The sequence below is a fragment of the Prinia subflava genome, chromosome 8 (assembly GCF_021018805.1).
Source record: "Prinia subflava isolate CZ2003 ecotype Zambia chromosome 8, Cam_Psub_1.2, whole genome shotgun sequence".
NCBI lineage: Eukaryota > Metazoa > Chordata > Aves > Passeriformes > Cisticolidae > Prinia > Prinia subflava.
Window position 1 is genome coordinate 24,164,125 of NC_086254.1, and position 27,199 is coordinate 24,191,323.

Here is a 27,199-nt window from a genome sequence, read left to right on the forward strand (position 1 = left end):
GTACTTGCAGCCAGGTTCCCGTCCCAGCGCTGGTCCCCTGCATTCCCTGGCACATTCACATTCATTTATTCCCACCTGGGCATCCCCTGTGCTGCCAGGGGTTTTGTTAGGGACAAAATATCCCAGCAGAGCAGAGTTTCCAGTGGAATGCTGCATTTCCCCCTCCCCTCTCTCTCTCTGCCTTGCTCTGCACAAAGCAGAATTCCTGGGATGAATCCTGCCATGTGCAGCCCGGTTAATTGATTATTTATTGTCATTAAATATTGATTATCAGCGGTTCCTGCTGGCAGGCTCTTCCCTGCTGGCTGCACCACGAGCTCGCTGCCTTCCTGCTGCTAGGATGGGGGATTTTTATAAGTTAAATGCTCAGTCTCATGAATTTTCATGTTTTGGCACTGACTGACATCTGCATAGTAATTCTGTGTGCGTTTCCCTCATGCAAACCTCTACCTGGTGTATTTAAAAATCCCTGGGGGGAATGAAGATGTTTTAACCAAGGGTGCTGCCCTCACTGCACTGGGGAATGCTGGAATTAGTGCCCAGTTTTAGGGAGGTGTCCTAAATTCTGACCCAAACCAGAACGGCTCAGCCTGAGGCCTGGCAGAGCTGGACATTGCCTGAGCCTCAGGAACAGACTGTGGGTGATGTGCAAGGAAATATGCACAGGAGGAGAGGGAAAAGTACCTGAGAAATCTTCATTTCAACAGAATTCATTCACTCACAATTCATTAGCACCATCACACGTGGGTGGGGAAGGAATTTCTGAGCAGTTTTACACTGTGGATCCAGCATTTGCACCAGAGGAGAGCAAGCCACAGTTATGAGGAAAATTAAATCAAATCTCTGCATTCTGAAAGAAATAAATTCAGGATAAATTCAGGATAAACTGCTAAAAGCAACAAGCTCATTGTAGGGCAGCACAATGAGAGTTTGGATGAGATTAAAATATAACAATAATCCACTTAAATTATTAACAACAGGCTGGTGCTTCAAAGTGACCCTTGGCTCTTATCTTCCCGAGAAATAACAGCAATAATATTGGCATTAAAAGGAAAAGAATTTCAGTGACAGCTCATTAAAGAGGGTTTGGACAGTTTGGAATGTGGATGAAGATAAACACAGAGATGCATTTCCTTGTGGTGAGGGCTAATGGCCAGCACACCCCAGGGAAAGGAAAGGATTCCTGTCCAACCAACCAGGGCCCGCATTTCCAGATTAAAAAGTGGGAAACAAGGTGGTTTTTTCTGGAGACAGCAGCGACTGGAAAACCTGAACAATGAGCTTTTCTGGCACATTCTTGGAATGCATTGCCCAGGTGGGAATTAAAGTGCATTTTCTCTTTGAACCGTGGCGTGCGTAAGGGATTTATGCTGTTCAAAGGGAAGATGTAAGTGGCCTCTAATATCCGAATTCATCAAAGAATAAGCACAGGCTTAAATCCACCTTGGCTTAGCCCAGCTGCCAGGGATGTGTTTACCTGCAGGAATGTGCCAGTGGCTGATGAAAGCAGCAGTGAGTGTTTACAGGTCCTGCCAGGGATTAGAAGAAACGTCTAAACTTGTTGAAAAGCCATCCAAAGAGGCTCCGCCGTTTCTTCCCTGCTCCAAATGTCTTTGAAACCCAACCAGGCCTCTCTGGGGTTGTTGATTGTTGTTATTTTTTAATCCTGGGTTTAGAGCTCACTCGATGCTTCCAGCATGAGGAGGGAACAGAAGTGCATTTCTTGGTGATTCTGCAGCCTGGGCTTTGCCATGTGCAGCTGCTGTGTGTGGATTTCATGGTTTGGGCTGGGAGGGATCCTAAAACTCATCCTGTGACACCCCTGAGGGGCAGGGACACCTCCCACTGTCCCAGGCTGCTCCAGCCCTGTCCAGCCTGGCCTTGGGCACTGCCAGGGATGCAGGGACAGCCACAGCTGCTCTGGGCACCTGTGCCAGGGCCTGCCCACCCTCCCAGGGAAGGATTTATTCCCAATATCCCATCTAAACCTCCTCTCTGGCAGTTTGCAGCCATCCCGTGTCCTGTCCCTCCATCCCTTGGAAGTTGTCTCTCTCCATCTCTCCTGCAGCTCCTTCAGGCCCTGCAAGTGAGCTCACCCCAAAGCTTCTCCTCTCAGGGTGAACCATCTCAGCTCTCTCAGCCTTTCCTTTTAGGAGATGCTTCATCCCTCTGATCAGCCTGGTGGCCTCAAGGTCATACTCTGGATTTATCCCAGAATATTCCTCTAATTTCTGGCGTGTTTTGGTGCACAGGGGGTGGAAGGTTCTGCTGTTCCTGGCTGAAGCTGGTTTATTTTATGCATTCTGTAAAAAAGCTCCGTGAAGAGGAGCGGGAAGTGCGAAATGCCCCAGTGAGGACTGCAGCCCTGCCTCCTCTGTGCCCGGTGAATCAGCCCTTCAGCTGGAGAGCCCTCCGAGATCCACTCCACACTCCATCAATTAACATTTCCAAAAGCACCATCACCTCTCGGAGCAAGGGCTGCAAGCACCCACATCACTCCTGCCTGCCCGAAACGAGGGAGCCGCTCCTCCAAACCAGGCTGGGGCACTTTGATCAGAGCTGCAATTAGCCTCGATGATATTTCCCACCCTAAACGCTGCTTTGATTCTGTGACCTAAACAGGGATGGGCACCAGAGCCCAGCTGGGTGCTGCTGTCCCTGCTGTTCCCTGCTGTGCCGTTTTTCCTGTCCCGTGTGTCATTTCCACACCAGGGTGATCCCCGAGGTGCCTGCCTGGCCTCCTCGGGCTGCCGGTGCCTGTTCCAGGCTGGCACGCAGGGATGAGCAGTGCCCCTTTCCAGGACACGCTATTTACAGCCTGGCACTGCCGGGGACCCGTGCGGAGCCACCGGAGCCCCTCTCCTGCGTCTCTGGAGCGCTTGGAAGCGTTCTTGGAACAGGAGACCTTGGAGCCGCAGAGGGAACCGCGGGGCCCGGTGCCAGGCAGGGTCTGTCCTCACCGCAAACACACATCGCGGTTAAAACCCCAGCTCGGGCTGCAGAGCCATTCCCCCGGCGGGAGGCACGGCCGCGGGGAGCAGCTCGGGTTACCGGAGGACACTCCGGGGAGTCCCGCCTCAATTTCAGGCATCCCGGAGACTTTCTGGGAAAGCCACTCGGGTGGGAAACCCACGGAACAGCTCGGTGGGGCCGGCCAGGGCGCTCCGGCCGAGGCACGGCGGCGGGAGCGCGGTGCGGGTGCGGGGATGGAGCGGGCGGGGGTCGCACGGGGAGTGCGGGCGGCTCTGCCCGGGGCGCTCGGGGCGGTGCGGGGGGAGCGGAGCGCTCCGGGGCGGTGCGGATCGTTCACATGAGCGGTGTGGATCACTCCCGGAGTGGTGCGGATCGATCAGTGGGGGGGTTCGGAGTGCTGCGAGTCTCTCCAGAGGGCGGTGCGGAGCTGTGCGGGGCAGTGCGGATCCCCCCGGGGTCGCTCCGGGGGCGCTGCGGTCCCACCCGGGGCGGTGCGGGTGGTTCGGAGGAGCGGTGCGGTGGGAGGTGCGGTCCCTCCCGGGGCGGTGCTGTCCTTACCGGGCGGTGCTGTCCCTCCCTCCCGGTGCTGTCCCTCCCGGGGCGGCGCTGATCTTACCGGGGCGGTGCTGTCCTTACCGGGGCGGTGCTGTCCTTACCGGGGCGGTGCTGTCCCTCCCTCCCGGTGCTGTCCCTCCCTCCCGTGCTGTCCCTCCCTCCCAGTTCTGTCCCTCCCGGGGCGGTGCAGTCCGTGCCGGGGCGCGGCTCCGGCGCTGCTCGGCCATGCGGGCGGGCTGAGCGGCGCCTCCGCCGCCTGTCCCGGGCGAGGATGGCTTCCAATTTCAACGACATCGTGAAGCAGGGCTACGTGCGCATCCGGAGCCGGCGGCTGGGGGTGAGTGCCCGGGGGCGCCTGCCCGAGCCTCGGCATTTTGCTGTTTATTTATTTTTTTAATTTTTTTTCCCCCCGCCACTCCTTTGTCTTCTTTTCGCAAACCGAGCTCGGTCTTTTTTTCCAGAAAGATGAGGAGAGAGGAATGAAGGCGCCTGAATATATATTGAATACATATCACACATAGGTGTGCTGGTGTGTATTTATTTTCTCCTCCCTCTGCCGTCGGGAGCCGGGGATGCTGCCCCGCTCCAGCTCCCGTCCCTGCCCTTGGCTCCGGGCGCTGCTCCGGGCGGGACCGGGCGCTGGCGGGGGCTGTGCCCGGGCTGGGGCTCGGGGGCCGGGCAGGGCTGAGCGGAGCGCCCCGGAGCCGCCCATCGCTGCCAGCCCGGCCCCGGGCTCCTGCGTGCCACGGGTCGGGGCTTTTGGAGCCGCTTGAGTTGAACATCCACGCAGCCCCCTTTAGCCGCTGGTTCAATATTCGGGTTATTTTCAGGTTGTTCGGCTGCCGTGGCGCGTTCCCGGTCCCGGCTGCGGGCGCTGGATGTGCCGGGAGTGGCAGGGCAGTTCCCGCAGCTCCCGGGCTGGAATGAGCTCTGGAATTCCGGGCTGTTCCTGCGGTGCAGGGGCTCCCCTGGGCCGGCAGGGGATGGGACTGGAGGGCTCCGTGTCCCGGCTGAGCCTGGCTCGGGGGGATGCACCGGGAGGGGGCTTTGGGTACATGAAACCTTTTCATTGGTGTGCCTGCCTCTCCTCAGAGGAAAGGAACTGATTGCTTGTGTTTGTTAAAAATGGTTGGGTTGGCAATCCAGAATTTGTTTTGGGGCAGTGTCTGTGGTCCTCTGAAAGCTTTTGCTGCCTCACTGCAATTCCAGTTCCCTTCTCTTGCTGTACCCATGGGCAGTGACTTCTCCAGAGTTTTGGGGACTTGCTTCTCCCTGGCTGCTCTGGAAACAGGGAAGCACTGCAGATCTTCCATCCTGGATTTCTCATCCCTGCACTCACAGGCACAGCTCATTCTGTAAAACCACGAGATTCTGTGACATTTTGAGGGATTGTCATTCGCAGAGCACTTGTAGTAAATTTGGCACAATTGGTGTGCCGTGATTCAGTCTGATTACTGAATATCTATCCATGCTCAGTTTGCTCTGGCATAATGCATGAGTAAGATTAAACTATGATACATTTTTCCGTGCTGTAACAGTGAAGTTCAATGAACCTTCAGCGTGAATAAGGCTGAGCTAACTCTACAATAGTTGTAAATGCTGTCGGTGCTGGTGCCTTGCCTTTATTGAAGATTCCCAGACTACTCTGAGGGTGCTGCCGGTGAGGAAATGTTGGATGCCCTCTTAGGAGATGTGCATGTGACAGCTGAACGCAAAAACAGAGAAATGGAGAGTGACAGCGAGTCCATGGAAATGGAACAAAAGTGAAATGTTTGGTTTTTGTTCCAGTTCCAAAGGTTTGTATCGTTGGCAGTGGCTGGGAAGTGCAGAAGGGGGGATGCAAAGTGCTCTTGTGAAGGAGCCCAGGCTGGGTCCCAGAGGTTTGCTGTGGCTGAGGATAAACCCCAAGCTGCCCCCAGCTCTGATTTTTCTGTCCTGACAGCATTCCCGAGCTGGGGAGGGCCCCGGGGAGGTGCTGGCATCATCTGGTGCTGCCCCTGCTTTGGCTCTGCTGCTGCCCTGCTTTGGCTCTGGTCAAATCCTGCTTTGGCTCTGCTGCTGCCCTGCTTTGGCCCTGGTTCTGCCCTGCTTTGGCCCTGATTCTGCCCTGCTTTGGCTCTGGTTCTGCCCTGCTTTGGCCTTGGTTCTGCCCTGCTTTGGCCCTGGTTCTGCCCTGCTTTGGCCCTGATTCTGCCCTGCTTTGGCTCTGGTCAAGCCCCTGCTTTGGCTCTGGTTCTGCCCTGGTCAAGCCCTGCTCCGTTTGTTGGCAATGCCCAGCCTGACCAGCAGCAAGGCTTTTCTCTCCTGGCAGTTTCCAGCCTGACCAGCAGCAAGGCTGTTCTCTCCTGGCAGTTTCCAGCCTCACCAGCAGCAAGGCTTTTCTCTCCTGGCAGTTCCAGCCTGGCCCACGACTCGGGAGCAGATGTGGCTGCAGATTCTTCCCGTAGCATTTCCTGTGAGCTGCCCACAGCCCGGTGCCCCGATCTGCAGCAGCCAGGCAGAAATGGTAACTGTGATCAGCCTGAGCGCTCTGCAGGCTGGGCTGGAGCCTGTCCCTGCTCCTTGGTGTGCCTTCCTCCCGCTGCAGCTGTGATGTGACACCTGCAGCTGGAGCTGGCTGAGCCCCTGCCTTGGGCAGGAGCCTGAATTCAGTCTCACTCCGTGGCTGGTGTGAGCTTGGCTCCTTCAGAGGGGAAGGATTTGTGCCAGCAGGTTGTTTTTGTGCAGGGCTGTGGGACACCCAGGAGCTGGAAAGGGGAAAAAAAATACTTTAGAGTATAAAACAGTAACTTTCAGACAACTTTCCCATGCTGTGCAAACGTGAGGAAGGACTGCTGCAGCCCGTGTAGGATGGCTGTTCAGCTGAGAGGGATCTGAGCGCTCCTGTGTGGCAGGATGTGAGTGGGAGTCGCTGAAATCCATTCCCTTGTTCTGGTGGCACAGCTGTAATCGCAGCATTGTCTCTCCAGGCTGAGTGCAGCTCCTGCCTTTGACTCTCTAATGTCAATGCTGTGGTAATTCCATCTCCAAGGGAACTGGGAGCAGAGCTTGGAGCCACAAATTACCTCCAGAAATGACTCTCCTGAGTAACTGGGGTGCAGGTGCCACGTTTGGAATGGAAGGAGTGCAGAGGAGCAGCTTGCTCAAATCCAAACCTCTTCCAAAAGGAACGTGACCATTCTGGAGGGCCCTACTTTGTAATTCCAAAATTGAATTTAGGCTAATTAGTTTTGCACCCGAACTCTTCCTGCGCGCTTGAAACGTGCGGGTTTAATTGAATATTATTTAATAGAATAGTTTCCATAGCAACATTTGTATCACATGTGTCTTCTGCAGAGCCAAATGTATTCAGGAGAAAGCTCACTCTGCCCGGCTCTTTCCATCCTTACAGGGAGGAGGAGAATTCCCCCAGCCAAAGGTGGGGTCTGTGTGTCCTCAGCAGGGACACACAGGAGGCTGCGTGCTGGGAAACTGCTGACAGGGCACAGCCTCCCAGAGGTCCTGGAAACAGGAAAAATCAGCTTATTTGGGGAGGAGGGTTCTGTCCCAGACCACCAGGAGCTGTGTTTTGGGCACAGCCTCCCAGAGGTTCTGAAACCAGGAAAAAAATCAGCTTTTTTAGGGGAGGAGGGTTCTGTCCCACACCACCAGGAGCTGTGTTTGGGCACAGCCTGACACCTTGTTGGTCTGGGTGCTGGGAGCAGTGCAAATAAATCCTCCTGCAATGCCAGATGTGGCTCTGTTGGAGCAGAGATGATCCTGTAGGAGGGTCCAGCCTTCCTCTGGGAATGCAGAGCACACAGGCTGTGCTGGGCTCTGAATGCCAGGGTTTATCCAAGTGGGAATGCAGTGCACATAGGCTGTGCTGGGCTCTGAATGCCAGGGTTTATCCAGGTGGGAATGCAGAGCACACAGGCTGTGCTGGGCTCTGAATGCCAGGGTTTATCCAGGTGGGAATGCAGAGCACACAGGCTGTGCTGGGCTCTGAATGCCAGGGTTTATCCAGGTGGGAATGCAGTGCACACAGGCTGTGCTGGGCTCTGAATGCCAGGGTTTATCCAGGTGGGAATGCAGTGCACACAGGCTGTGCTGGGCTCTGAATGCCAGGGTTTATCCAGGTGGGAATGCAGAGCACACAGGCTGTGCTGGGCTCTGAATGCCAGGGTTTATCCAGGTGGGAATGCTGGGCTCCTCCCCTGGGTGCAGCATCTCCCATGGATGATGGAATTGGATCAGCCCTGCAGGGAGCCTCGATGGCCCCTGGACAGCAGAGATCCCCTGGAGGGAGGATGGGTCCTGGAAGGGATAAAGAACCCTGCCCCAGCTGGGTTTAACAGCTGCCCATGGACAGCAGAGATCCCCTGCAGGGAGGATGGGTCCTGGAAGGGATAAAGAACACTGCCACAGCTGGTTTAACAGCTGCCCATTGACAGAACACACCCACCCCTCCTCCCCGGAGTTATGAGATAAAGAAAAACTCCTCTTCAACAGGTTGGGAATAGAATCCATCTTGCATTTGCCACCCAAGGCACAGTCTCACACTTGGGTCTCACTCCCTGCTGGAGCTGAGCTTCCCCCTCGTGTGTCCACTCCTGAGCTCCTGTGGGAGCTGTCCCTGCTGGGACTGCAGCGCTGGCACTGTCCCTCTTTAGTGTGACCCTCCTTGAGGACAGAAATGGGATCTGAGCGGGTCAGGTTTCTGTGCTTGAAGGGCCCGAGCGGCCCAAAACATCTTCATGGCATCAGGGGGAAGGAATGTGGTGTCAGGGGTGTCACATGCTGAGCTGGGGCACCCCTGGGCAGCCCCTGCTGGATCTGCAGGAGTTCAGCTGGGGAGGGCAGGGAGCTGGGGCTGCACAGCTTTGCAGCCAGCTGTTTGTTCCTGGGAAATGCTGGAGCCGTGTCAGCAGTGCTCAAGTGTTTCTGGACTGATTTAAAAACTCGGTGAAAACCGCAGTGTTCTGGGCTGCCTGCTTCGCTTTGATTGGTGATTTGCTGGCAATGTTAAACTTCACCTGGAAGGAGGAGGGTGTAAAGCCTTGCAGGGTTTAATTGAGGGTTGGGTGAGAAGTTCCCTGTCCCACAGTGGCCACCTGGAACTGGGAAAATCCAGGGATTTTGTCCTGAGGGTTGTTCCTCGGGGAGCAGAGCCCCAGTGCTGGCTGCACACCCTCGTTTCAGGTGGGAGAACTCCTGGCTCGTGCTTACAGCTTTGGAGAAGCTCCTGCACAAAGCTCAGGACTTGTCCACTCCAGCAGAAACGTTTCGATTGGGGAAAGCTGCAGAGAGATTCGAGCGCTCAGGGTTTGCTGTGCTTGGTTTTAACTAAACTGAGTCCTGTGGCAGCTCCATTGAGGAGCCTGGTGCTGCACGTTGCCAGTGACACGTACTTTGACAAGTTCTGCACAGCTCTGCTTCTGTGAAACCCAGTGGGAGGAGAGGGAGAGTGGGGGAGAGACAATCTGCAGGACTGGAACCATATGGTGGGGGAGATTGGGTGCCTGAATACATGTGCCAGCAAGTTAATGTGGGGATTTGAGAGCCTGAGCTGTGAAAACTGGGAAGAGGAATGATGTAAGGCTGGGGGAAGGGGGAAGGAGAAGGGAAAAGTTGTCTGTATCTCCATTTGAAGCAGCTTTATTAATAAAACTCTGTTCACCTATGCAGCTCCTCTCAGTCTGGAAGTTGGAGCCAGGGAAAAACTGAACAGATTTCTCAGGCACCAGCTTCAACCTGCAGGATATTAACCCCACTGGAAATTCAGAGTTCTAGCGAGCTGCTAGATAAGGTGTTGGAATGTATTCACAGATATTAAGATTTCTCATTGCTTGGAGCTCGTCAGCGGCAGCAGCGATGGGATCCAGAACATTCCTTGGGAAGTTGGGGCGTTTTCCCTGAGCTGGTGAGGGGAGGGATCCCAGAAAATGCCAGGCAGGGCTCCAGCAGCTCCCTCTGGGCACTGGGGCAAGCCCCCCGTGGGTTCTGTGGGGCACAGGGTCCGTGGGATGAGCCCAGGGCGGTGTCCTGGGGCTGGGCTGGGAGAGGTGTTTGGCATTTGGTGCTGTCACCTTGTGTCACCCCTGTGACAGCTCTGGAGGAGGGAAAAGGAAGATTTGCAGCTCCCATGGGGGAATTATATTTTGTTTCTTTCAGTGTTTGACTTGTGGGAAGGGCATGGAGAGGTCAGGGGCTTCATTTGTTCCCAGAGAACCCCACCAGAATCCAAAGAGGGCAATGCTCAGAAATATTCCTGATTTTCCCCCAAAAGATTCTACAGGTCGTGATTTGGAGTGTGCAGCTCTTGTTCTGGTGCTGCCCCATTTTAGGGGGAGGAATGGCTTTTTTTGTGCTTTCCAGCCCGTTTTCAGGTAAATTACCTTCTGTGTTCTGCTGTGGAAGATGGGCTTAGTTTGTGAAGTGAAACAATTCCAAACGTTCTCATGGACTGAACTGGCTCCTGAACAAGTGCCTCTCACCCTTTTGCTATCCTGCTCTAAAGATGTTTTATTGTGACAAGTTTAAAGCAGATCTGACCCTTTTCCCTTTATCCCAAACACTTCCCTGACCTGCTGCTTGTGGATCCTGGCTCTCTTTTCCCCGTTTGCTCTTCCTTTGGTAGAAAAATCTGGGATTTCTGGAGGTGACAGCCCCAGCCCTGCCAGGGATGATTGTACAGGCAGAGAAAGAGAAAGGAAACCTGACCATAAACAGGTGAAATTGGCTCCTGGGTGGTTCTGCTGCCCTTCCATCATCAGTTCCTTTCCCAGTGGGAAGGAAATTTTCCTGCTGCTGTGCGTGGGCATTGCCCCGGCGTGAGATCAGGGATAAATAACATTTTACAGTGCCTGTGGAAACCCTTGAAAGAAAGTAACAGATGCAAGGGCTGCTCCTGAGACTGACATCTTAATTTGGGGCTGACATCTCAATTTGGTGTTGGTGTAGCTCCAGGAATGCCATGGAAGATGATGGACTGCTCCATTATCTTTTTGTCCGACTTCATCAAGTGCTGTCAGAAATACCAGTGAGAGTTCAGGCTGTTGCAATGAATATTGGTGGGTGTTTTTTTGTTGTTTTACTGATAATAATGTCACTTGTTTCGATTCAGAAGATCAGTGGGGTGAAATGAGTGGTATTTCCCCTCAGTAATGGCAGTGTAGGAGGTTAAATTGGCCCTTTATTTGCCAAGTGTTGTTTGTCTGGGGAGCCATCCATGGATTCTCTGTGTTTGGCGAAGGAAAATTCCCAGTGAATGTCTCCAGGAGGGTGAGGGGAGTTTGCTGATGTTCTGAGTTAACTCATCCCATCGAGTGGCACACCCCTGGCACGGTGCCTGTAAAATACAAGTGGCTCTCGCCTGTTAAACGGAGCAGAGGAAAGCTTTTATAGACATTTTAAATACCATTTCTGGAGTTTGGATCTTCCTAAATGTGAATAAACTCCTGAACTCTGTCTTTAATTACACAGCTGGGACGTGAGGAGTTCATACCTGGGTTTGTGCATTGGAGCTGAGGAGGAGAGCAGCCTGGAGAGGGCAGGAGGGCTGCAGGAGCCTCTGCAGAAGGGAATTCCACACGGGAAATATTGGCTCTGGAATCCTTGTTTTATTCAGGGTTTCCTTAAGTCAGTGTTGGGCTGTTCCCCTAATTCAACAGAAAAAAAAAAAATCACAGCATTGCCAGGACCTTGGACCTGGAATTGCAGCCCATGGGAGACTCCCAACCAAAGTCCAACAAAACACTCAAATGATTTTCCCTCTGCACCTTCAGGGTGTGAGCTCCCTGCCAGCCTCGGGCAAAGGGGCAGCATCTTTTTCCTAGAAAAGAAAAAAAAAAAAGACAAATTTCAGAAGAGAGCGAGGAATTTCTGGAGCACTGTGCGGTGCCTTTACTGTTTTTTCTGTTCCTAGAGGTTAGCAGAGTCACAAAAGGCAAATTCCTGGCAATATCCCAGGGCTTCTGGAAGGGATCCCAAGCTGCAGGAGGGAACTTGCAGCTCCTGCTTTGGAAAAAAGGCAAAGTTTGTGTTTATTTTTCAGCAGGTTCAGCGTCCCTGTGAATGCAGCTCACTGGAATTCTTTGGTTTAGGGCAAAGTGCAGAAAAACACAACAGAGGAATAAACCAGGGCAGCTTCCCCTGGAGGTTCACCTGTTCTGGGAGGAGGAATTTGCCAGATGAGACTTTGTGCTGCTGTTTGTGACCTCTGAAATAACAAACAGGGCTGGGATCGTTGGGTTTAGCAGTAAAATCTCTCTGCTTTCCTGGAGTGGGGTGGAAGCCACTTGTCTCAGTTTTTAAAACAGCCATTTTAGCCCCCCTGCCTCAGGAGCTGAAAAATAACCTTCCCCCCTCCAATTTCTCAATTTTTGGCTGTTTTCAGATGTTTTTTTAGATTGGTACCTGAACAAAAATAATGAGTGCATATTTAAATTGTGGCTTTGGTATGAGCTGTCACTGTGGTCAGTGATTTCTGATTCAATTCAAAGCCTTGCATTTAACAGAAGAGGCTGAGTGGGAAAAGTGGGGGGAAATGGGAAAATAATCCTTAAAAAAAAAGGAAAAAAAAATCCAGTTTCAGCTGGTGCCTGGCACAGGAGCAGCCTGGCCATGACCTAAATGCTCCTGCAGGCACATGAGTGTGGGGGTCTGTATGTGAGATAGGCTGGGGGAAATGATAAATCTGGGAGAAACAGCTAAAAACTGCTGGAAAAAAGTACAACCACTCAGTTAGGAACCTTTTTTGGGTTCAGCAAGGGAGTTACAGCTACTTTTCATGGACAGAAAGACTTTTTTGGCCTGTCAGGGGTCAGAGGATGGAGCTGGTGTTCCTTTGGGAGCTGCTGTGATCACTGAATTTGTGCTGACAGCCTGAGTGTTTTTTCTCGTTGTTTTGCTTTTGGAGTCCCACTGATTCTGGTGGCACTTTTGATTTATTTGGAAGCTGCAGGTGTTCCTGTGGAGCTGCTGCTGGGGTGTGGGCTGGGAGCAGTTGGCGAGGCTGGGAATTCTCTGAGCTCAAGGGGAGCTGTGGCCACAGCACCAGGAGGATAAAAAATCTGCCAGCGGTGGCAGGGGCTGGAGAGTTGGAAAAGTGGCTTTAAAACCACAGAGCCTCCAAACAGCTCGGATTTAAATTCAGTTTGACCCTGGGAGCAAAGGGACAGGGTGGTCCTGGGCTCTGCAGATGAAATAATCTGAAATAATCTGCTTTTTTCACTGTCAGGAATTCAGTTCCTGCTTCACAGAGTGCACAGAGGGTCACCTCACACCCCACAATTTCTGCTGCAGTGGAGTGGAGCTCCCCACAGCCTGGGCCTGTGTTCTCTCCCAAATTCTGCAAGTCCAGAGCTGAGCTGGGGTTTAACCTCTCTGTGAGTGCTGGGGACAGCCAGGCCAGGGGAGGTGCCACGTTTATTCTTTTGTGCCCCCAGATTTACCAGAGGTGCTGGCTGGTGTTCAAAAAAGCTTCAAGCAAGGGCCCCAAGAGGCTGGAGAAGTTCTCAGATGAACGAGCTGCCTACTTCAGGTGCTACCACAAGGTAAGGCACGAGGTTTGCACAGATTTTATTGCTGGTTATAAGATAATTGGTGTAATAGCAAGAAAAAAATCTTAATGTAGTACCAAGAATAAAATATTGTCACATATAAATAAATATAAATATAAATATAAATATAAATATAAATATAAATATAAATATAAATATAAATATAAATATAAATATAAATATAAATATAAATATAAATATAAATATAAATATAAATATAAATATAAATACAAATACAAATACAAATACAATACAAAATATATACATATATACATATATACATATATACATATATACATATATACATATATACATATATACATATATACATATATACAATAAATAAATATATAAATATAAATACAATATAAATATATATAAATATATAAATATATAAAATAAATAATTTAAGTTTTTTGTATTAGTTACCCTGAAAATTGAATTTTTTTTAACCCTTAAGTTCCTAAACTTTTGTGTGTGCTTTCCTTCAGTGAAGTAGAGGCAAAATAAATGTTCTTTGTAGCAAACATCTCTCCTTAACAGTTACTTCATTTCCAGCCATTGGTTCTGCTGTAAATTTGATTTCTGGATTTCCCCAGTGGCTGATTTGACAGGAATGAGTGATGGTCAAAGCCCAGAGTCAGTCACTGGGAACTCACACACAGATCCTGGGTGGGTTTTAGCAGAATTTTGCCAATCCTGTGGACAGAACCTCAAAAATCCCCAATTCCACCTTGGGGACACCTTCCCCCATCCCAGGCTGCTCCAAGCCAGGCCTTGGACACTCCCAGGGGTGGCTCTGGCTGATGAAAAATGGGAAAATTTTGATTTTCCGGGGTTGATTTGGATGTTGAGAACATTGTCAGGCAGGGATGTTGGGTGAGGCTGGTTTGGAGCCATCAGCTCTCCAAACTGACAGGTCTCCTTTATTTTTAACAATATCACTGAGAGGCAGCTAATGAATATTAAATGGCATTTCTGGGCAAAATGTGCTCGTTTATAAAGAGCACAGGTGGATGAAAATCAGGTGTTTTTTTTAAAATAAGCCTTGTAAATGTGTGAAATTTAAATGTGGTGAATGATGGAGCTTCTGAGAGTATTAAAAACGAGCTGCTGGAAAAGAAAAGGTATTGAATAGGGGCTGCTGCTCTGTATTAGCTGTAGTTGAATGATTCTTATGAAAATCACAGTTAATTATTGATAAAAACACCCAACAAAAAATGTGGCAGCGTCTTCAACACTCACTGCTTTCCACCTGCTTTTTACTGATGAAAATTCTGGTGCTGTTATTTATGAAAATGTTGGGATTTTGGTGCTCAAGCCCCCGTGCAGAGCTCTGGGGTGATCCAGAGTTGCAGTCTCAGCTCTGAGCTGTGACAATTCTGCGCTGTCACTCGTGGGCAGGAGAAGTTAATCCTGAAAAAGAAACCCCAAAACAAACCCCTGTGAAGGTGTCAAGTGTGCCATGAGCCTGTGCCAATAAATCCAAGGTCCAGGTGGGAGCAGAACCTCCCCTGCACATCCCCAGGGTTCCAGCAGTGCCCTGCCAGCAGGACGCAGGTTTTATTGGAATATTCAGGATTCTACTGGCACATCACAAAGCCAAAAGAATTAAGATTTTTTTTTCCCTTAGAATGAACTCCTGCCTGGGCTCTGGAGTGATTCTGAAATCTCCTGAGGAGCCCTCACTCAGCCCCAGGGCTGGGGAGAGCTTTAATCCATCCCAGACCCCCAGAGGGTGGGAAGGGAGGGGTGGATGGAGCTCATTTCTCACCTGCCTCCCTCACTCAGGTGTTTCCTTCTGAGCCTTTCCCTTTGTTCTGGGATGGATTAAGGTGCAGGAGTTTCTTGGTTTGTTGGTGCAGAGGGGCTGGCAGGGCCCTGGGGGTGGTGGCACCGTGGTGGCACCGTGGTGGCACCGTGGTGGCACCAGTCCCTGGGGCTGGGAGTGCAGCTCCTTTCTCTCCCCACCTGAATTTTGGGTCCCCAGCCCTGTCCTGGAGGTGCTTCTGTTATTTTGGAGAGTCCCATTAGTTTGAATTTGGATTTGTCCTTGTCTGCTGCTCTGCACAGAGCCTGAGTTTGGACATCCTCACCGCTGGAAGTGCAAAACAGAAATAAACACTTCATTTTTTTCTTTTGTCTAATATTAACCTTTAAACCCTTTCTAATCTAATCTTGCTCTATTTTTTAAAAAAGTGGAAAGGTCACAGTGCCCTAAAATAAAGGTCACGTGAGAACAGGCATCTGCAGCTGAGGGAGTGAACTGGGAATTTGCATGCACAAAGCAAATTGCCCACTTAATTCCTTTGGTCCCACAAGGGAGGGAAAATAATAAAATAATTAGGATCCAGGCTACAAAATCTGCACAGAGTTGCTTTTTCAGGACTGATTTTCACTTGTTAAACGTAAATAAGCAACCACCAATTGCCACATTCTTGAACAAACTAATACTGGAGGAAGGAAGAAATTCTTATTTCTTTTGACTTTGTGATGTGCCAGAAGAATCCTTAATATTCCAATATTCCTTAATATTGCAATAAAACCTGAAGTGATTGTGTCCTGCTGACAGGAACACACCGAGCCCTGGAGGGGTTCTGAGCTTTAATCCGATTGTTTTAATCTTGAAACAGCAGAAGTCATTTAAAACAGCCTTTTCTGTCTGGTTATGGAATAATCCCTTCGGAAAATTGGATTGTGGAACTTGTAATTGTTTTCCAGGCAAAACTGTATCGGTAGCAAATGAAATGTTTCAGGTCTGAGCGCTCTGCTGAGGAGGAGCTGTTGCACATTTCTTTAATGATTGCTATCACTCAGCTAATAATGGAATTAAATAATGCAGCCTAGCTGGGGTGAGGCGTCAGGGCTGGGAGAGAACTGAAGGAACTTTTCAGGGGGTTCTGGTGTCTCCACTAAAATTCTGCCCAGGGGGCTTGTGGAATATTTGAGGAGGGGAGGAGATTCGAGGAGATTCGAGGAGATTCGAGGAGATTCGAGGAGATTTGAGGAGATTTGAGGAGATTTGAGGAGATTTGAGGAGAGGAGATTCGAGGAGAGAAGAGAAGAGAAGAGAAGAGAAGAGAAGAGAAGAGAAGAGAAGAGAAGAGAAGAGAAGAGAAGAGAAGAGAAGAGAAGAGAAGAGAAGAGAAGAGAAGAGAAGAGAAGAGAAGAGAAGAGAAGAGAAGAGAAGAGAAGAGAAGAGAAGAGAAGAGAAGAGAAGAGAAGAGAAGAGAAGAGAAGAGAAGAGAAGAGAAGAGAAGAGAAGAGAAGAGAAGAGAAGAGAAGAGAAGAGAAGAGAAGTTAATTAGCAATATATAAGAGACAATTCTTGGGTAATCTGCAGTTTCCCTTGCAGGAAATGCAAATGTGCTCAGCCTAAATGTCAAGGTGGTTGCTGTCCTGAATGGGGAAAAATCTGATTTTATTTCCCCTTGCATTCGAATCCTTTCTTGGTGCCTGAGAGAAATCTCCTGCAGTGGAGCTGGGCAGTTTGTGCTGGGGCTGCCTTGCCCCAGGGAATTCCTGACAGGTTTGTGAGCTGGGGTCGGGTGGGCAGTGGGGGATCTGCTCCCGTCACAGCATTCCTGGAAGAGAGGGAAAAAAACCCAAAACCTCGTGCAAAATTAAGCCAAATTAACAAGTCTCAGTTTTGACTCTTCACAAAATCTTCAACCTGGAGGCTGGGAAAAGCTGAGTTCTAAATTTGGCAGCTCTGCTGAAGGTTTGTGTGCTCCCCACGGGACGCTCCTTCCATTACATCCTCCTGCTGCTGCCCCCGGAATGAGCCTCTGGACACGGGCTCTGTGATTTGTTTTTATTTTGGGGAGATGTTATCCATGAACTGCTCTTTGTTCCTCCCCTTCACAGCAGGAAAAGCTTTTCCAGGGTCTTGTCTGGAAGTGTGAGTAATTTAAGTAAAGAATTCCTCCTCAGCCAAATCTCGGAGCTCATGGGTTGTGAGGGTGAAAGGTTCGTGTTAGAAAAATAAAATCACTGTGTTATGTATTTGTTACAGCTGTGTACAAGCTAATACCAAATTTTATATTTTTTGGGGGTGCAAAAGCTATTTTCCCAATCATTGTTTGGCAGCCAAACAACAGAAATCTGCGTTTCTGAATCTTTAACACCAAAACACTTTCTGATAACGAGGACTGCGATTTTATTTTTGCTTTTTTTAGGAGTGGACCATTCTAACAAATCCTCAACTTCTCCTCAAAAAAAAAAAAAAAAAAAGAAAAAAGTATAAAAGAACTGTTTTTTCCTCTGTGCTGGAGCTGGGAGTGCTGGAACTCCACGTGGGTGAATCCTTTAGATTTCCCCCTCTCTGTGGTTCTGCTGCACCAGGCTGGTCTTGCCCGTGGTGTGAACATTGCCCAGGCTGGGGGGAGCCTCAGTTCCACCTTTCCCGTGGCTGGAACTCCCTGAGGATGGTGTCACACTGATGCCTTGTAGGGCTGAGAGAGCTGGAGGCCGTGGCTGCTGCGTCTCCCAGGGGAAAATGGAATTTTCCTTGGCATTTTCCAGGTGGTTCCTTGTTGCCATGAATTTTCCTGGTTTGCCGAGCGTTCATATTAAAGGAGAAATGTGCAGTTTCTCACGCTGGTGAATGTAAACACAGGACCATGTTTTGTAAACATTGGCAATGTCATGAATTCCTTCTCCAGGAGAAGGGGACGTTGAATGAGCCTCCTTGACCAATGTGGTGGAGAGGTGGGGATACCATTCTCCAATCCATGGTCACCTTGCCACAGATATATAATATTAAAATAAACTAAAGGGTGAGTCTTCTGCCCTGCCTGCTCTGTCCACCCAGATCTGTCTCCCCAGTCTCATTTCTGATAGTTCCTGGCACGGCTGCAGCTCCTCCAGAGCCATCGCAGAGGTTCAGAGCCTGCTGGTGCTGCTCACCTCCTTCTCCCTCTTCTCCCTTCTCTCCTGCCCCTGCCCGAGCCAAGCATGGACAGATCTCTTCCCAAGCTCCCCCAAAATTGTTAAAACCCCAAATTGTGCTTTTCCAGGTCACGGAGCTCAATAACGTGAAGAATGTCTCGAGGCTGCCGAAAAGCACCAAGAAGCACGCAGTGGGAATTTATTTCAGTGATGACACCTCCAGAACCTTTGCCTGTGACTCAGGTGGGTGAAACGGCCACGCTCCTTAGGAAACCTCAGAGCTGTGAAATTGTGAATATTTTGTACCTACACGCAGATTTTCTGGGCATTTGTACAGAACTTGAGGCAGATGAGTGGTGCAAGGTGCTGCAGATGGAGTGCCTGGGAACACGAATTAATGACATTAGCCTTGGAGAGCCTGACTTGTTGGCATCTGGAGTAGAGAGGGAGCAGAGTGGTAGGTACAGAAATATTGACTTTTGAATTCTTAATTGCATTATTTTCAAGCCTTTTAGACCGTACGTTATGGATATTGGAAATAAAGGGGAGCTAAACTCTTTTTTCAAGCCCTCTTTGCTGTTTTTGGGGGGGTTGGTTTTGGTTGTTTGGGGGTTCATTTTTGGCTTTTGGTTGCTACCAGAGATAATAAATAAGTTATCTAGAATTATTTGGGGGTAGCACTTCCCTTTCTCAGATGAGTTAGTTGCTCTTGGAGAGGGGAGCTATTTGTTGTGTGGCTTTTTGGTGAGATGTCAGCGACTGAGGCTTTGTAAAAGAATAATAAATAACAGTAATTACATGCAAAACCTGAGCCCGTGGCTACTGCACTTTCCTGTGCAAATGAGCTCATTACCTGCACGAACAATGGATTTATGCACACACAACTTTATGAGCTGTTTGCAAACACCAGGATTGTGCTGGTGCACCTCTCCTCAGCCTCTGAGTGCACACACAAATATTTGATGCCCTTTGGGTGCAGCATTTGACTGCCCCAAACCGTGGGGTTCACAGAGTTACAGGAAGGAATTCTTTGTGTGGGAATGAATAGTGGAAATAACAGTGGAAATAGAGATGGAAAATAGGAAATTCCTTGATTGTCTTGCACATGTGCTGGGCAGGGAATTTTAGACTAACCTTTTGTTTTTCTCCCAGAGAGATTCAATGTGTATTTGATGCCATCCCCTAATTTAGATGTGCATGGGGAATGTACCTTGCAGATAACATTTGAGAATATCTGTCTTTGGGACATCCACAATCCCAGAGTCAAACTCGTCTCCTGGCCGCTAAGTGCCCTGCGGCGCTACGGGCGGGACCCGGCCTGGTTCACCTTCGAGGCGGGCAGGTAGGTGCAGGGAGTGCTCCTGCTTTGCCCTCCTGGGGCTGCTTGCACCTTTTCCAGAGGGTTTCCAAGCAGAAGATGTGGGGTTGTGTTTTATCTTCTTTTCTGCCAGGGCCGGGATTAAATGCTCGAGGTGGTATCTCATGTTCGGACTGAGATGTTTGTTAATCCTCGTTTTACAAGCTGTGAGTGCTGCAGCACTTCTGCTAACAAACTGAAAATGGAGCCTTAGCTCTCTCTCTGCAAGGCCTTTTAAGGATAAACTGTCCAATCATGAAATGGCACCTGAATTATTTTTACTTTTAACCCAATAACCAGCCACCCGTGGCCCACAGTGTGGATTTTTCTGTTCAATTACAAAATATCACCCAGAGCCATGGAGAAGAAGGTGAAAAAGGAGGACTGGCCTCTGCCCTAAATCCTCCACCTTGCTTTATATATATTACTCTGTTCTGAACCCTTAAACTCTGAGTTTTCCACCCTGTGATGTCACACACTTCTATCCAAACCCCACAATCCCAGCGCTGTCACCCAATTTTGGGGTCCTGTTCCACGGCCTCAGGTCAGTGCAGTGTTCTCTTGGGGGTCAGTTCCAAAGGATGGCCTGAAACAGACTTGGAGAAACAGAACTGTGAAAGATGAATATATGGAACATGTAAATATGAAAATAGAACTGTGAAAGGTGAATATATGGGACATGTAAATATGAAAATAGAACTGTGAAAGATGCATTGTAGCAGGACTCACAAGGGGTATTTTAATGGATGATTGGCTTAGAAGCGTTGGCAGCATGGTGTGGCAAAAGCTGAAAGGCCAAGAAACACTTACAATGGATTGTAATTAGGAAATAGTTTGGTTTCTGATTGTGATTGTGTGAATTGTAACATCTGTGCTGTCCCACCCTTCTCATGAGGCTGGAAATGGAATAAAAATCTTTTCAAACACCCCTCAGGTGACAATAAGGGAGCTGATCTTAAGCCAAAGGCCAGTCTGGACCCATTGCTTCAAAAAACCCCCAAATAATTAAAATATTGAGACTATGAACCACCAAATAAAACCCCATTAAAATTCTGAAACAAATATAAACCACAGTTAAAATGCTGAAACAAGTATAGACCCCCAAAAAGCCCAGATAAAATTTGTATTTATTGTTTCAAGGGGAAGACAGAAGTCTGCAGAACTCATTAAAACTCCAAAAGGGGAAGACAAATTAATCCTGCCTGGCACAGATTCCAGAGAGAGCCTAAATATAAAAAATCTGGGTCTTGTGCAGGAACTCTCCAGAGCTTTTGCACTCGTGAAGGAGCAGCAGGGTCTGTTTGGAGGGAGTAACCCAAACACGGCCTGGAGCAGTGAGTGGCACCAGGGCTGCCAAGAGGCAGCAATGACGCCCTCTGGGTTTTGCCTTTTTTCTTTTCTGTGTTCTCTGTACTCTTGGCACATCTATTTGTAGCTCTGTAGCCTGTTGTGTTCATGGCTGCTTTTCCCAGGAATTTTCCGTGGCCTTTCCCTAGGTAGAAACACAAAAATTCCAGAGCTCCAAGCCCCAAGGGTACCAGGCTATCTTGGTTCTTCCTGGGGACCAAAGTTAAGAAGAATTTTTTAAGATACATTTCATGGACAAAGTGCAGCCAGTGCCAAGGGGGGACTCCAGAGAAGGAAGCTTGACCTGGAGGGGATTGCATCAGCATTGTCCACCTAATTGGGGCTTTTTATTAATTATGTTCATTTCCTAAAACGTACAGAATGTACTCACCCTTGTGGGAGTGGGCTTTTGTGGGCGTAACTGGCCCAGATGAAGATGCTCTTTGACGTGGGTTTGATCCTCCTCACTGGAATGATCCCAGTTCCATTTGCAGGCTGAGGCAGCAGCAGGGAGGTGGGAATGAATCCCTCTGCTCCTCCTCACCCCCCTTGCGTGCAGGAGCGCTCCCAGAGCAGCACGGGGAGGTTTTTCTGGAAGCTTCCCCTGCCCCTGGCTGCCCTGTGCTCTCTCTCGCAGGATGTGTGAGACGGGAGAAGGGCTCTTCATCTTCCAGACCAGGGAGGGGGAGGCCATCTACCAGAAGGTTCACTCGGCGGCGCTGGCCATCGCCGAGCAGCACCAGCGCCTGCTGCAGGGCGCCAAGGACGCCGTGGTGAGGAGCTGCCCGCGCTGGGGCGGGCACGGGGCGGGGGCCAGGGCTGGGCTGCTTCGGGGGATCGTTATTATTATTATTGTTTATTATTATCATCATTATCATCATCATCGTCATCGCCATTATCATTATTATCATTATCGTCATCATTGTCATCATTATCATAATCATCATTATCATTATCGTCATCACTGTCATCATCATTATCATCATTATCATTATCATCATCATTATCATCATCATTGTCATCATCATTATCATTATTATCATTATCGTCATCATTGTCATCATTATCATAATCATCATTATCATTATTGTCATCATTGTCATCATCATTATCATCATTATCATAATCATCATATCATCATCATTGTCATCATCATTATCATTATTATCATTATCGTCATCATTGTCATCATTATCATCATTATCATTATCATCATCATTGTCATCATCATTATCATTATTATCATTATCGTCATCATTGTCATCATTATCAACATTATCATTATCATCATCATCATCGTTGTCATCATCATCGTTATCATTATTATTTTAATTACCATTGTCATTATCATTATTATCATTATTATAATCATCATTATCACTAGAAGTATCATTATCAGTTATTATCGTTACCGTAATCATCATTATCAGTAGAATTACCTTTATTTTTTATTGTTATTATCATAATCACCCTCATCAGTATAATTACAATTATCACTTATTATTGTTATCCTAATCACCGTTATCAGTATAACTATCGTTATCATTTATTATTGTAGTAATCATTGTTAGCAGTATAATGAAAATATCTATTATTATTATCAGTATACTTTTCATTATAATTTATTATTATCATAATGATAATTATGAGTATAATTGTCATTATCTATTATTATCATAGCCATCATTACAATAATAACAATAACAATAATGACAATAATAACAACAGTAATAACAACAATAGTAACAATAATAATGACAATAATAATAACAATAATAATAATATTGTGATTAAATTCTGCTTGATTATAAAATTTAGGGCAATATGGATAACTGGAGTTCCTGTTCCAGGATAAAAACAACAAGGACACTCTCCTCGGTTTTTGTGGGTGCAAAGTTATCAATAAGTGTGAATCAGCTCCTGTCAGTGCACAGTCTCACTAATTTCCTGTAATTAATCAGCATCCTGAGTTTGTTTGGAAGCGTTTCTCACCAATCTGTTTGATTGAATTTTGAATCCTGCTCACTTTTCCACGTGCTGAGCAGAGTCTGTGCCCCGGGGAGGGTTTGGGAGCAATCCGAGGCTCCCTGGAGGAGCTGGACTCTGATTTTCCAGAATTGTGAGAGGAGCTCCCCTGCAGCCAGCACTGCTGCCCTTTCCCAGCAAAATGTCCTCTAAACCATCTTTGCTGGTTTGACTTTTTCCTTTAAAACCAAGAACCTCTCAGCTCTCGTTAATGATGGGAGTTCTTGTTCAGAAATATCTAAATTTATCTTCAGTGGAGACAGATGGACGGATGAGACGAGCGCTCAGCAGCGCCTAAATTAAGCAGATTAAAATTAACCATCAGCACAACTTCACTAACATTTGTAGCCCAGCAGGGCCAGAAGTGATGGGGGAACCTGTTGAGAGAACAATTTCATTTTCACAAAGCAGGACAGTGGACAGGTTTACAGGCAATTCCGTGTTTGCCTTGCATTTGTGGAATAACATCTCTGAGAGATGATGTAAAATCTCCACCTTCCAAGCACTCCCAGACTCACCAGAGGCAGAGTTCAACAGGCAGCAGCTGCACAACCCCTAGAAAAGCTTTTTCACCAACTCTGTGTCGCACCACAACCTTAAATCCAATTTTACAGACCCTGCAGTGCCAGCTTTCTGCCGTGCTGGTGCTGCCCCACTGCCACAGGCTGTCCCTGGCTGTGGGAAACAGAAAAAGCAGAAAACTCTCAGAGCTGTGCAGAGACAGATACAGGAACAAGTAATAAAATAATAAAATGCAATAATAAAACTGTGTTTCTGTGCTGTGTAGGGGTAGGCCTTAGCAAGCAGAAAAATATGTCAGGCAAGATAAAAGCCTAATAAAGAGGCTGTGTGCTTTGTTTATGGAAGAGGATAAAAAGTTTCTGAATAGCAAGAAATATAAAACTTCATGGAATAGGACAGATAATGTTAAAAGAGAAATGGAACTAGAAACAAGTTTCAAATGACGGCCTTGCAAATAGACTAGATACTTTAGAGAAACAGAACTATGAAAGATGCATGTATGGCACATATCAGTAGGTAAATAGAGCTATGAAAGATGGATATATCGAACATATAAATATGAAAATAGAACTATGAAAGATGAATATATGGAACATACAAATGTGAAAATAGAACTATGAAAGATGTGTTGTAGTGGGACCCACGAGTGGGTAATTTTAGATGATTGGCTTTAAGGCATTAACAGCATTGTGTGGCAAAAGCTGATAGGCTAAGAAACATTTCTAATGGATTGTAATTAGGAAATAGTTTGGGTTTTGATTGTGATGGTGTGAATTGTAACATCTGTGCTGCTTCACCCTTCACATGAGACTGGAAATGGCACAAAAATTTTTAAACACCTCTCGGTTGCCCCATCTCTGGGTCAGATAAAGGGACAATCTGACACAAGTGCAGTTTTAATTGATTTATGCAGATGCCTGTAAGCCATTAACAACCTGCTACTGGCCAGGAAGTTTCACAAAGCCAATAACACAGGGAATTGGGGCTGTGCTGGCCAGACCCGGGCTGTTGCTGTGGCTCATTGTCCCTGTCCCGAGGCTGGGGGTGCACTGGGAGCTCCGGGAGGGTCTCTCCCGTGCCCGGGCGTGGTTTGGAGGTGTCTGTGTCCAACAGTGCCCTGTGTCCTGCCCTGCAGCTGCAGCTGAGGAGGAGCGAGCGGGCGGCGTCGCTGGGCACCGTGGTGCCCCTGCCCCGCAGCGCCTACTGGCACCACATCCCCCGGCAGCGCAGCACCGGACACCTGCCCGCGCCCGCAGGTAAGGACACGGCTGGCACCGGGGCTGGGGGGGCAACGAGACTGGGGGGACACTGGGCCTGGGGGACTGCCCTGTCACACCTGGCACTGAGCCTGGGGTGGCACCGAGCCTGAGGTGGCACTGAGCCTGGGGGACTGCCCTGTCACACCTGGCACTGAGCCTGGGGGTGGCACTGAGCCTGGGGTGGCACTGAGCCTGGGGGACTGCCCTACTCACTGGGGACAGGGGTGTGTCACACCCTGCCCGGGGTGGCACTGAGCCTGGGGCACTGCCCTGTCACACCTGGCACTGCCTGGGGGTGGCACTGAGCCTGGGGTGGCACTGGGCCTGGGGCACTTCCTTGTCACACCTGGCACTGCCCAGGGTGGCACCGAGCCTGGGACACTGCCCTGCTCACTGGGGACAGGGATGTGTCACACCCTGCCCGGGGTGGCACTGAGCCTGGGACACTGCCCTGTGCAGTGTGTCACACCCTGCCACTGTGCGGGGTGGCACTGAGCCTGAACTGCTGCTCTGCACAGCGTGTCACACCCTGCCCGGGGGTGGCACTGAGCTTGGGGCACTGCCCTGTCACACCCTGCCCAGGGGTGGCACTGAGCTTGGGGCACTACCCTGCACACTGTGTCACACCCTACCACCACCCTGGGGTGGCACTGAGCCTGGGGCACTGCCCTGTCACACCCTGCCACTGCCCAGGGGTGGCAGTGAGCCTGCACTGCTGCCCTGCTCGCTGGGGACAGGTGTGTCACACCTGCCACTGCCCAGAGGGTGGCACTCCAGTCTTCAGACTCGAGGAAGAATTGCTCCCGGAGCAGGAGATGCTCAGACCTCGGAGGAGCTGGGCTGAAGTCAGCACCGTGGAGCTGTGTTTGTGTTCAGGATTAAAGAGCACAACCGGGAAAAAAACCCAAAAAAACCAAAAACAAAACAAAACAAAATTAAAAAAAAGAAAAAAATCCTTAAAGGAGCTGTTTTTCCCAGGTCTTTCTTTCCGACACTAGAGGGGGCAGGCAGCACACGGAAAGCTCCACCAGAGCAGGGATGGAGGGATGGAGGGTGAGGGCTCAGAGCTGCTCCATGGTGAGGGCACGGGAAGAGGAGCTGCCGGTGGCCCTGCAGAGCCCTTCATTAAATCAGTAATTCAGCACTGAGATAAATTCACCCAGACTGCACAGGTACAAATAACCACAAATAACAACGTGGTTTATATTTAGAAAAAGCCCCTTGCTTGTTAGACTGGGAAAAAAGGATATAAAAGAGCATTTTTGCATTTTAAATGCGAGTCAGAACTTTGGAAAAAAAAATTAATTTGCTTTGTACAAGTTTCTGTCCTGAAGGAAGCGGTAAAGAAAATCTGCATGGTATTTCTGAGCTGGAGCAGCAGATTTGGCAGGGTTAGATTTAATTAATGAATCTGTGTGTTAATCACTGACTGGGGTGCCTGTGATTAACTGGGGTTGTTCTGTTTTTTCCATCTCTAAGATGTGTCCAGCCCGGTGAAGCTCCAGCGCACGGACACTTTCCCAGCCTACAGGTCAGAGCATCGATAAAATCCAGGAGGATTTAACTGTACAAATTCTTTGTCCTCTGAGCAGCCCCCGGGGGTGACAGTGGTGATGCCAACCACGGCTGGACGTGCACAGAAGTTCAGCTTGGACAGAAAATTCCTGCAGTACAAAGGATTTTTTTAAACTTTGCCAAAAGCAGAAACTCTTCTGTGGATCCTGGGGAGAGGAACCAAACCACCAAACCCTCGGGTGATTCTTTTGTATTTACAGCTGCACAGAGGAGATCCCTCCCCAAACACCTCCCACTGGTTTTGTATGATAGGTACCCTGTAAATACGTGAGACTCCTGCTGTGCTGTGGTTGTTTTGTCTCCTGACACTGCCCTGTCACCCTGGCTTGTGGCAATGCTTATCTTTAGTTATTCCCATTATTGTTACCCTGCTCCTCATCTCTGGGATGGTGACCAGTTTGAAGCAGCTCTTGGACACAATTTTTTCCTGTTTGAAGACTGGATTGATTTATTTTAAAAGAATCTCCTCTTTCTTGTATTTATTTCCATCTCTGTAAACATTGAAAATAAAAAAAACCACACAATTTGTGGCGCAGTGTCTTTTGTCATTCAATTAGCACAAGTTCATTTTCTTCTAGGACAGGGTCGTGGTTTGGGGCTTTGAGTTCAAAACAGCAAAAGGTGAATGTGGGATTCCCATGTGCAGGAAAATGTGGCTTTGAGTTCAAAACAGCAAAAGATAAATGTGGGATTTTCACATGTAAGAGCAGAACTGCAGGGGAGGGAGGCTCTCAGGAAAGCCAAACCCTGAGAGTGGTGTTGGACAACTGCTGGAAATAAATCCTGGAGCTGCTGGGAGAAATGGGATGGGTCACATCATCTCCACCTCCATTTAAAGGGATGAAGGGACATGGATTTGCACCAGGGCTTGCTAAAAGTCCCTCAAACCTCGAGGTATTTTTATCACACTTCAAACCTTTTTCTTAAATAAAGGAGATCTTCCATTTTTTTGCTTGATCAAGATTTAATAAAGCAATTTTTGCCTCCTCGAGGGAAGGCAGTGATTGAAGTGGGTTGATTTAACATTTGTCTGAGTGAAACACCTTTTATTTTTCCAGCCTTCACTGCTGTCAATGCTTATTCTTATAATTGTGTTTAGTTTTCCTTTCTCTTACAGCAGAGAAGCATCATTAATATTTAAGCCGGCGAGCAGA

The 27,199-nt window shown here is 48.7% G+C and overlaps 1 protein-coding gene across 1 annotated transcript; it reads left to right on the top strand.

Moving 5' to 3' along the window:
* The first annotated feature begins 3,698 nt into the window (after positions 1–3,698).
* DOK5 (docking protein 5) lies at positions 3,699–26,557 on the top strand. The gene is made up of 8 exons (XM_063404202.1): positions 3,699–3,865; positions 12,957–13,064; positions 18,089–18,203; positions 18,298–18,417; positions 19,113–19,302; positions 21,302–21,437; positions 24,347–24,467; positions 25,950–26,557. The coding sequence occupies exons 1-8, from the start codon at positions 3,800–3,802 to the stop codon at positions 26,015–26,017; spliced, it is 924 nt and encodes a 307-aa protein (XP_063260272.1). The 5' UTR covers positions 3,699–3,799; the 3' UTR covers positions 26,018–26,557.
* The last annotated feature ends 642 nt before the right edge of the window (positions 26,558–27,199 follow it).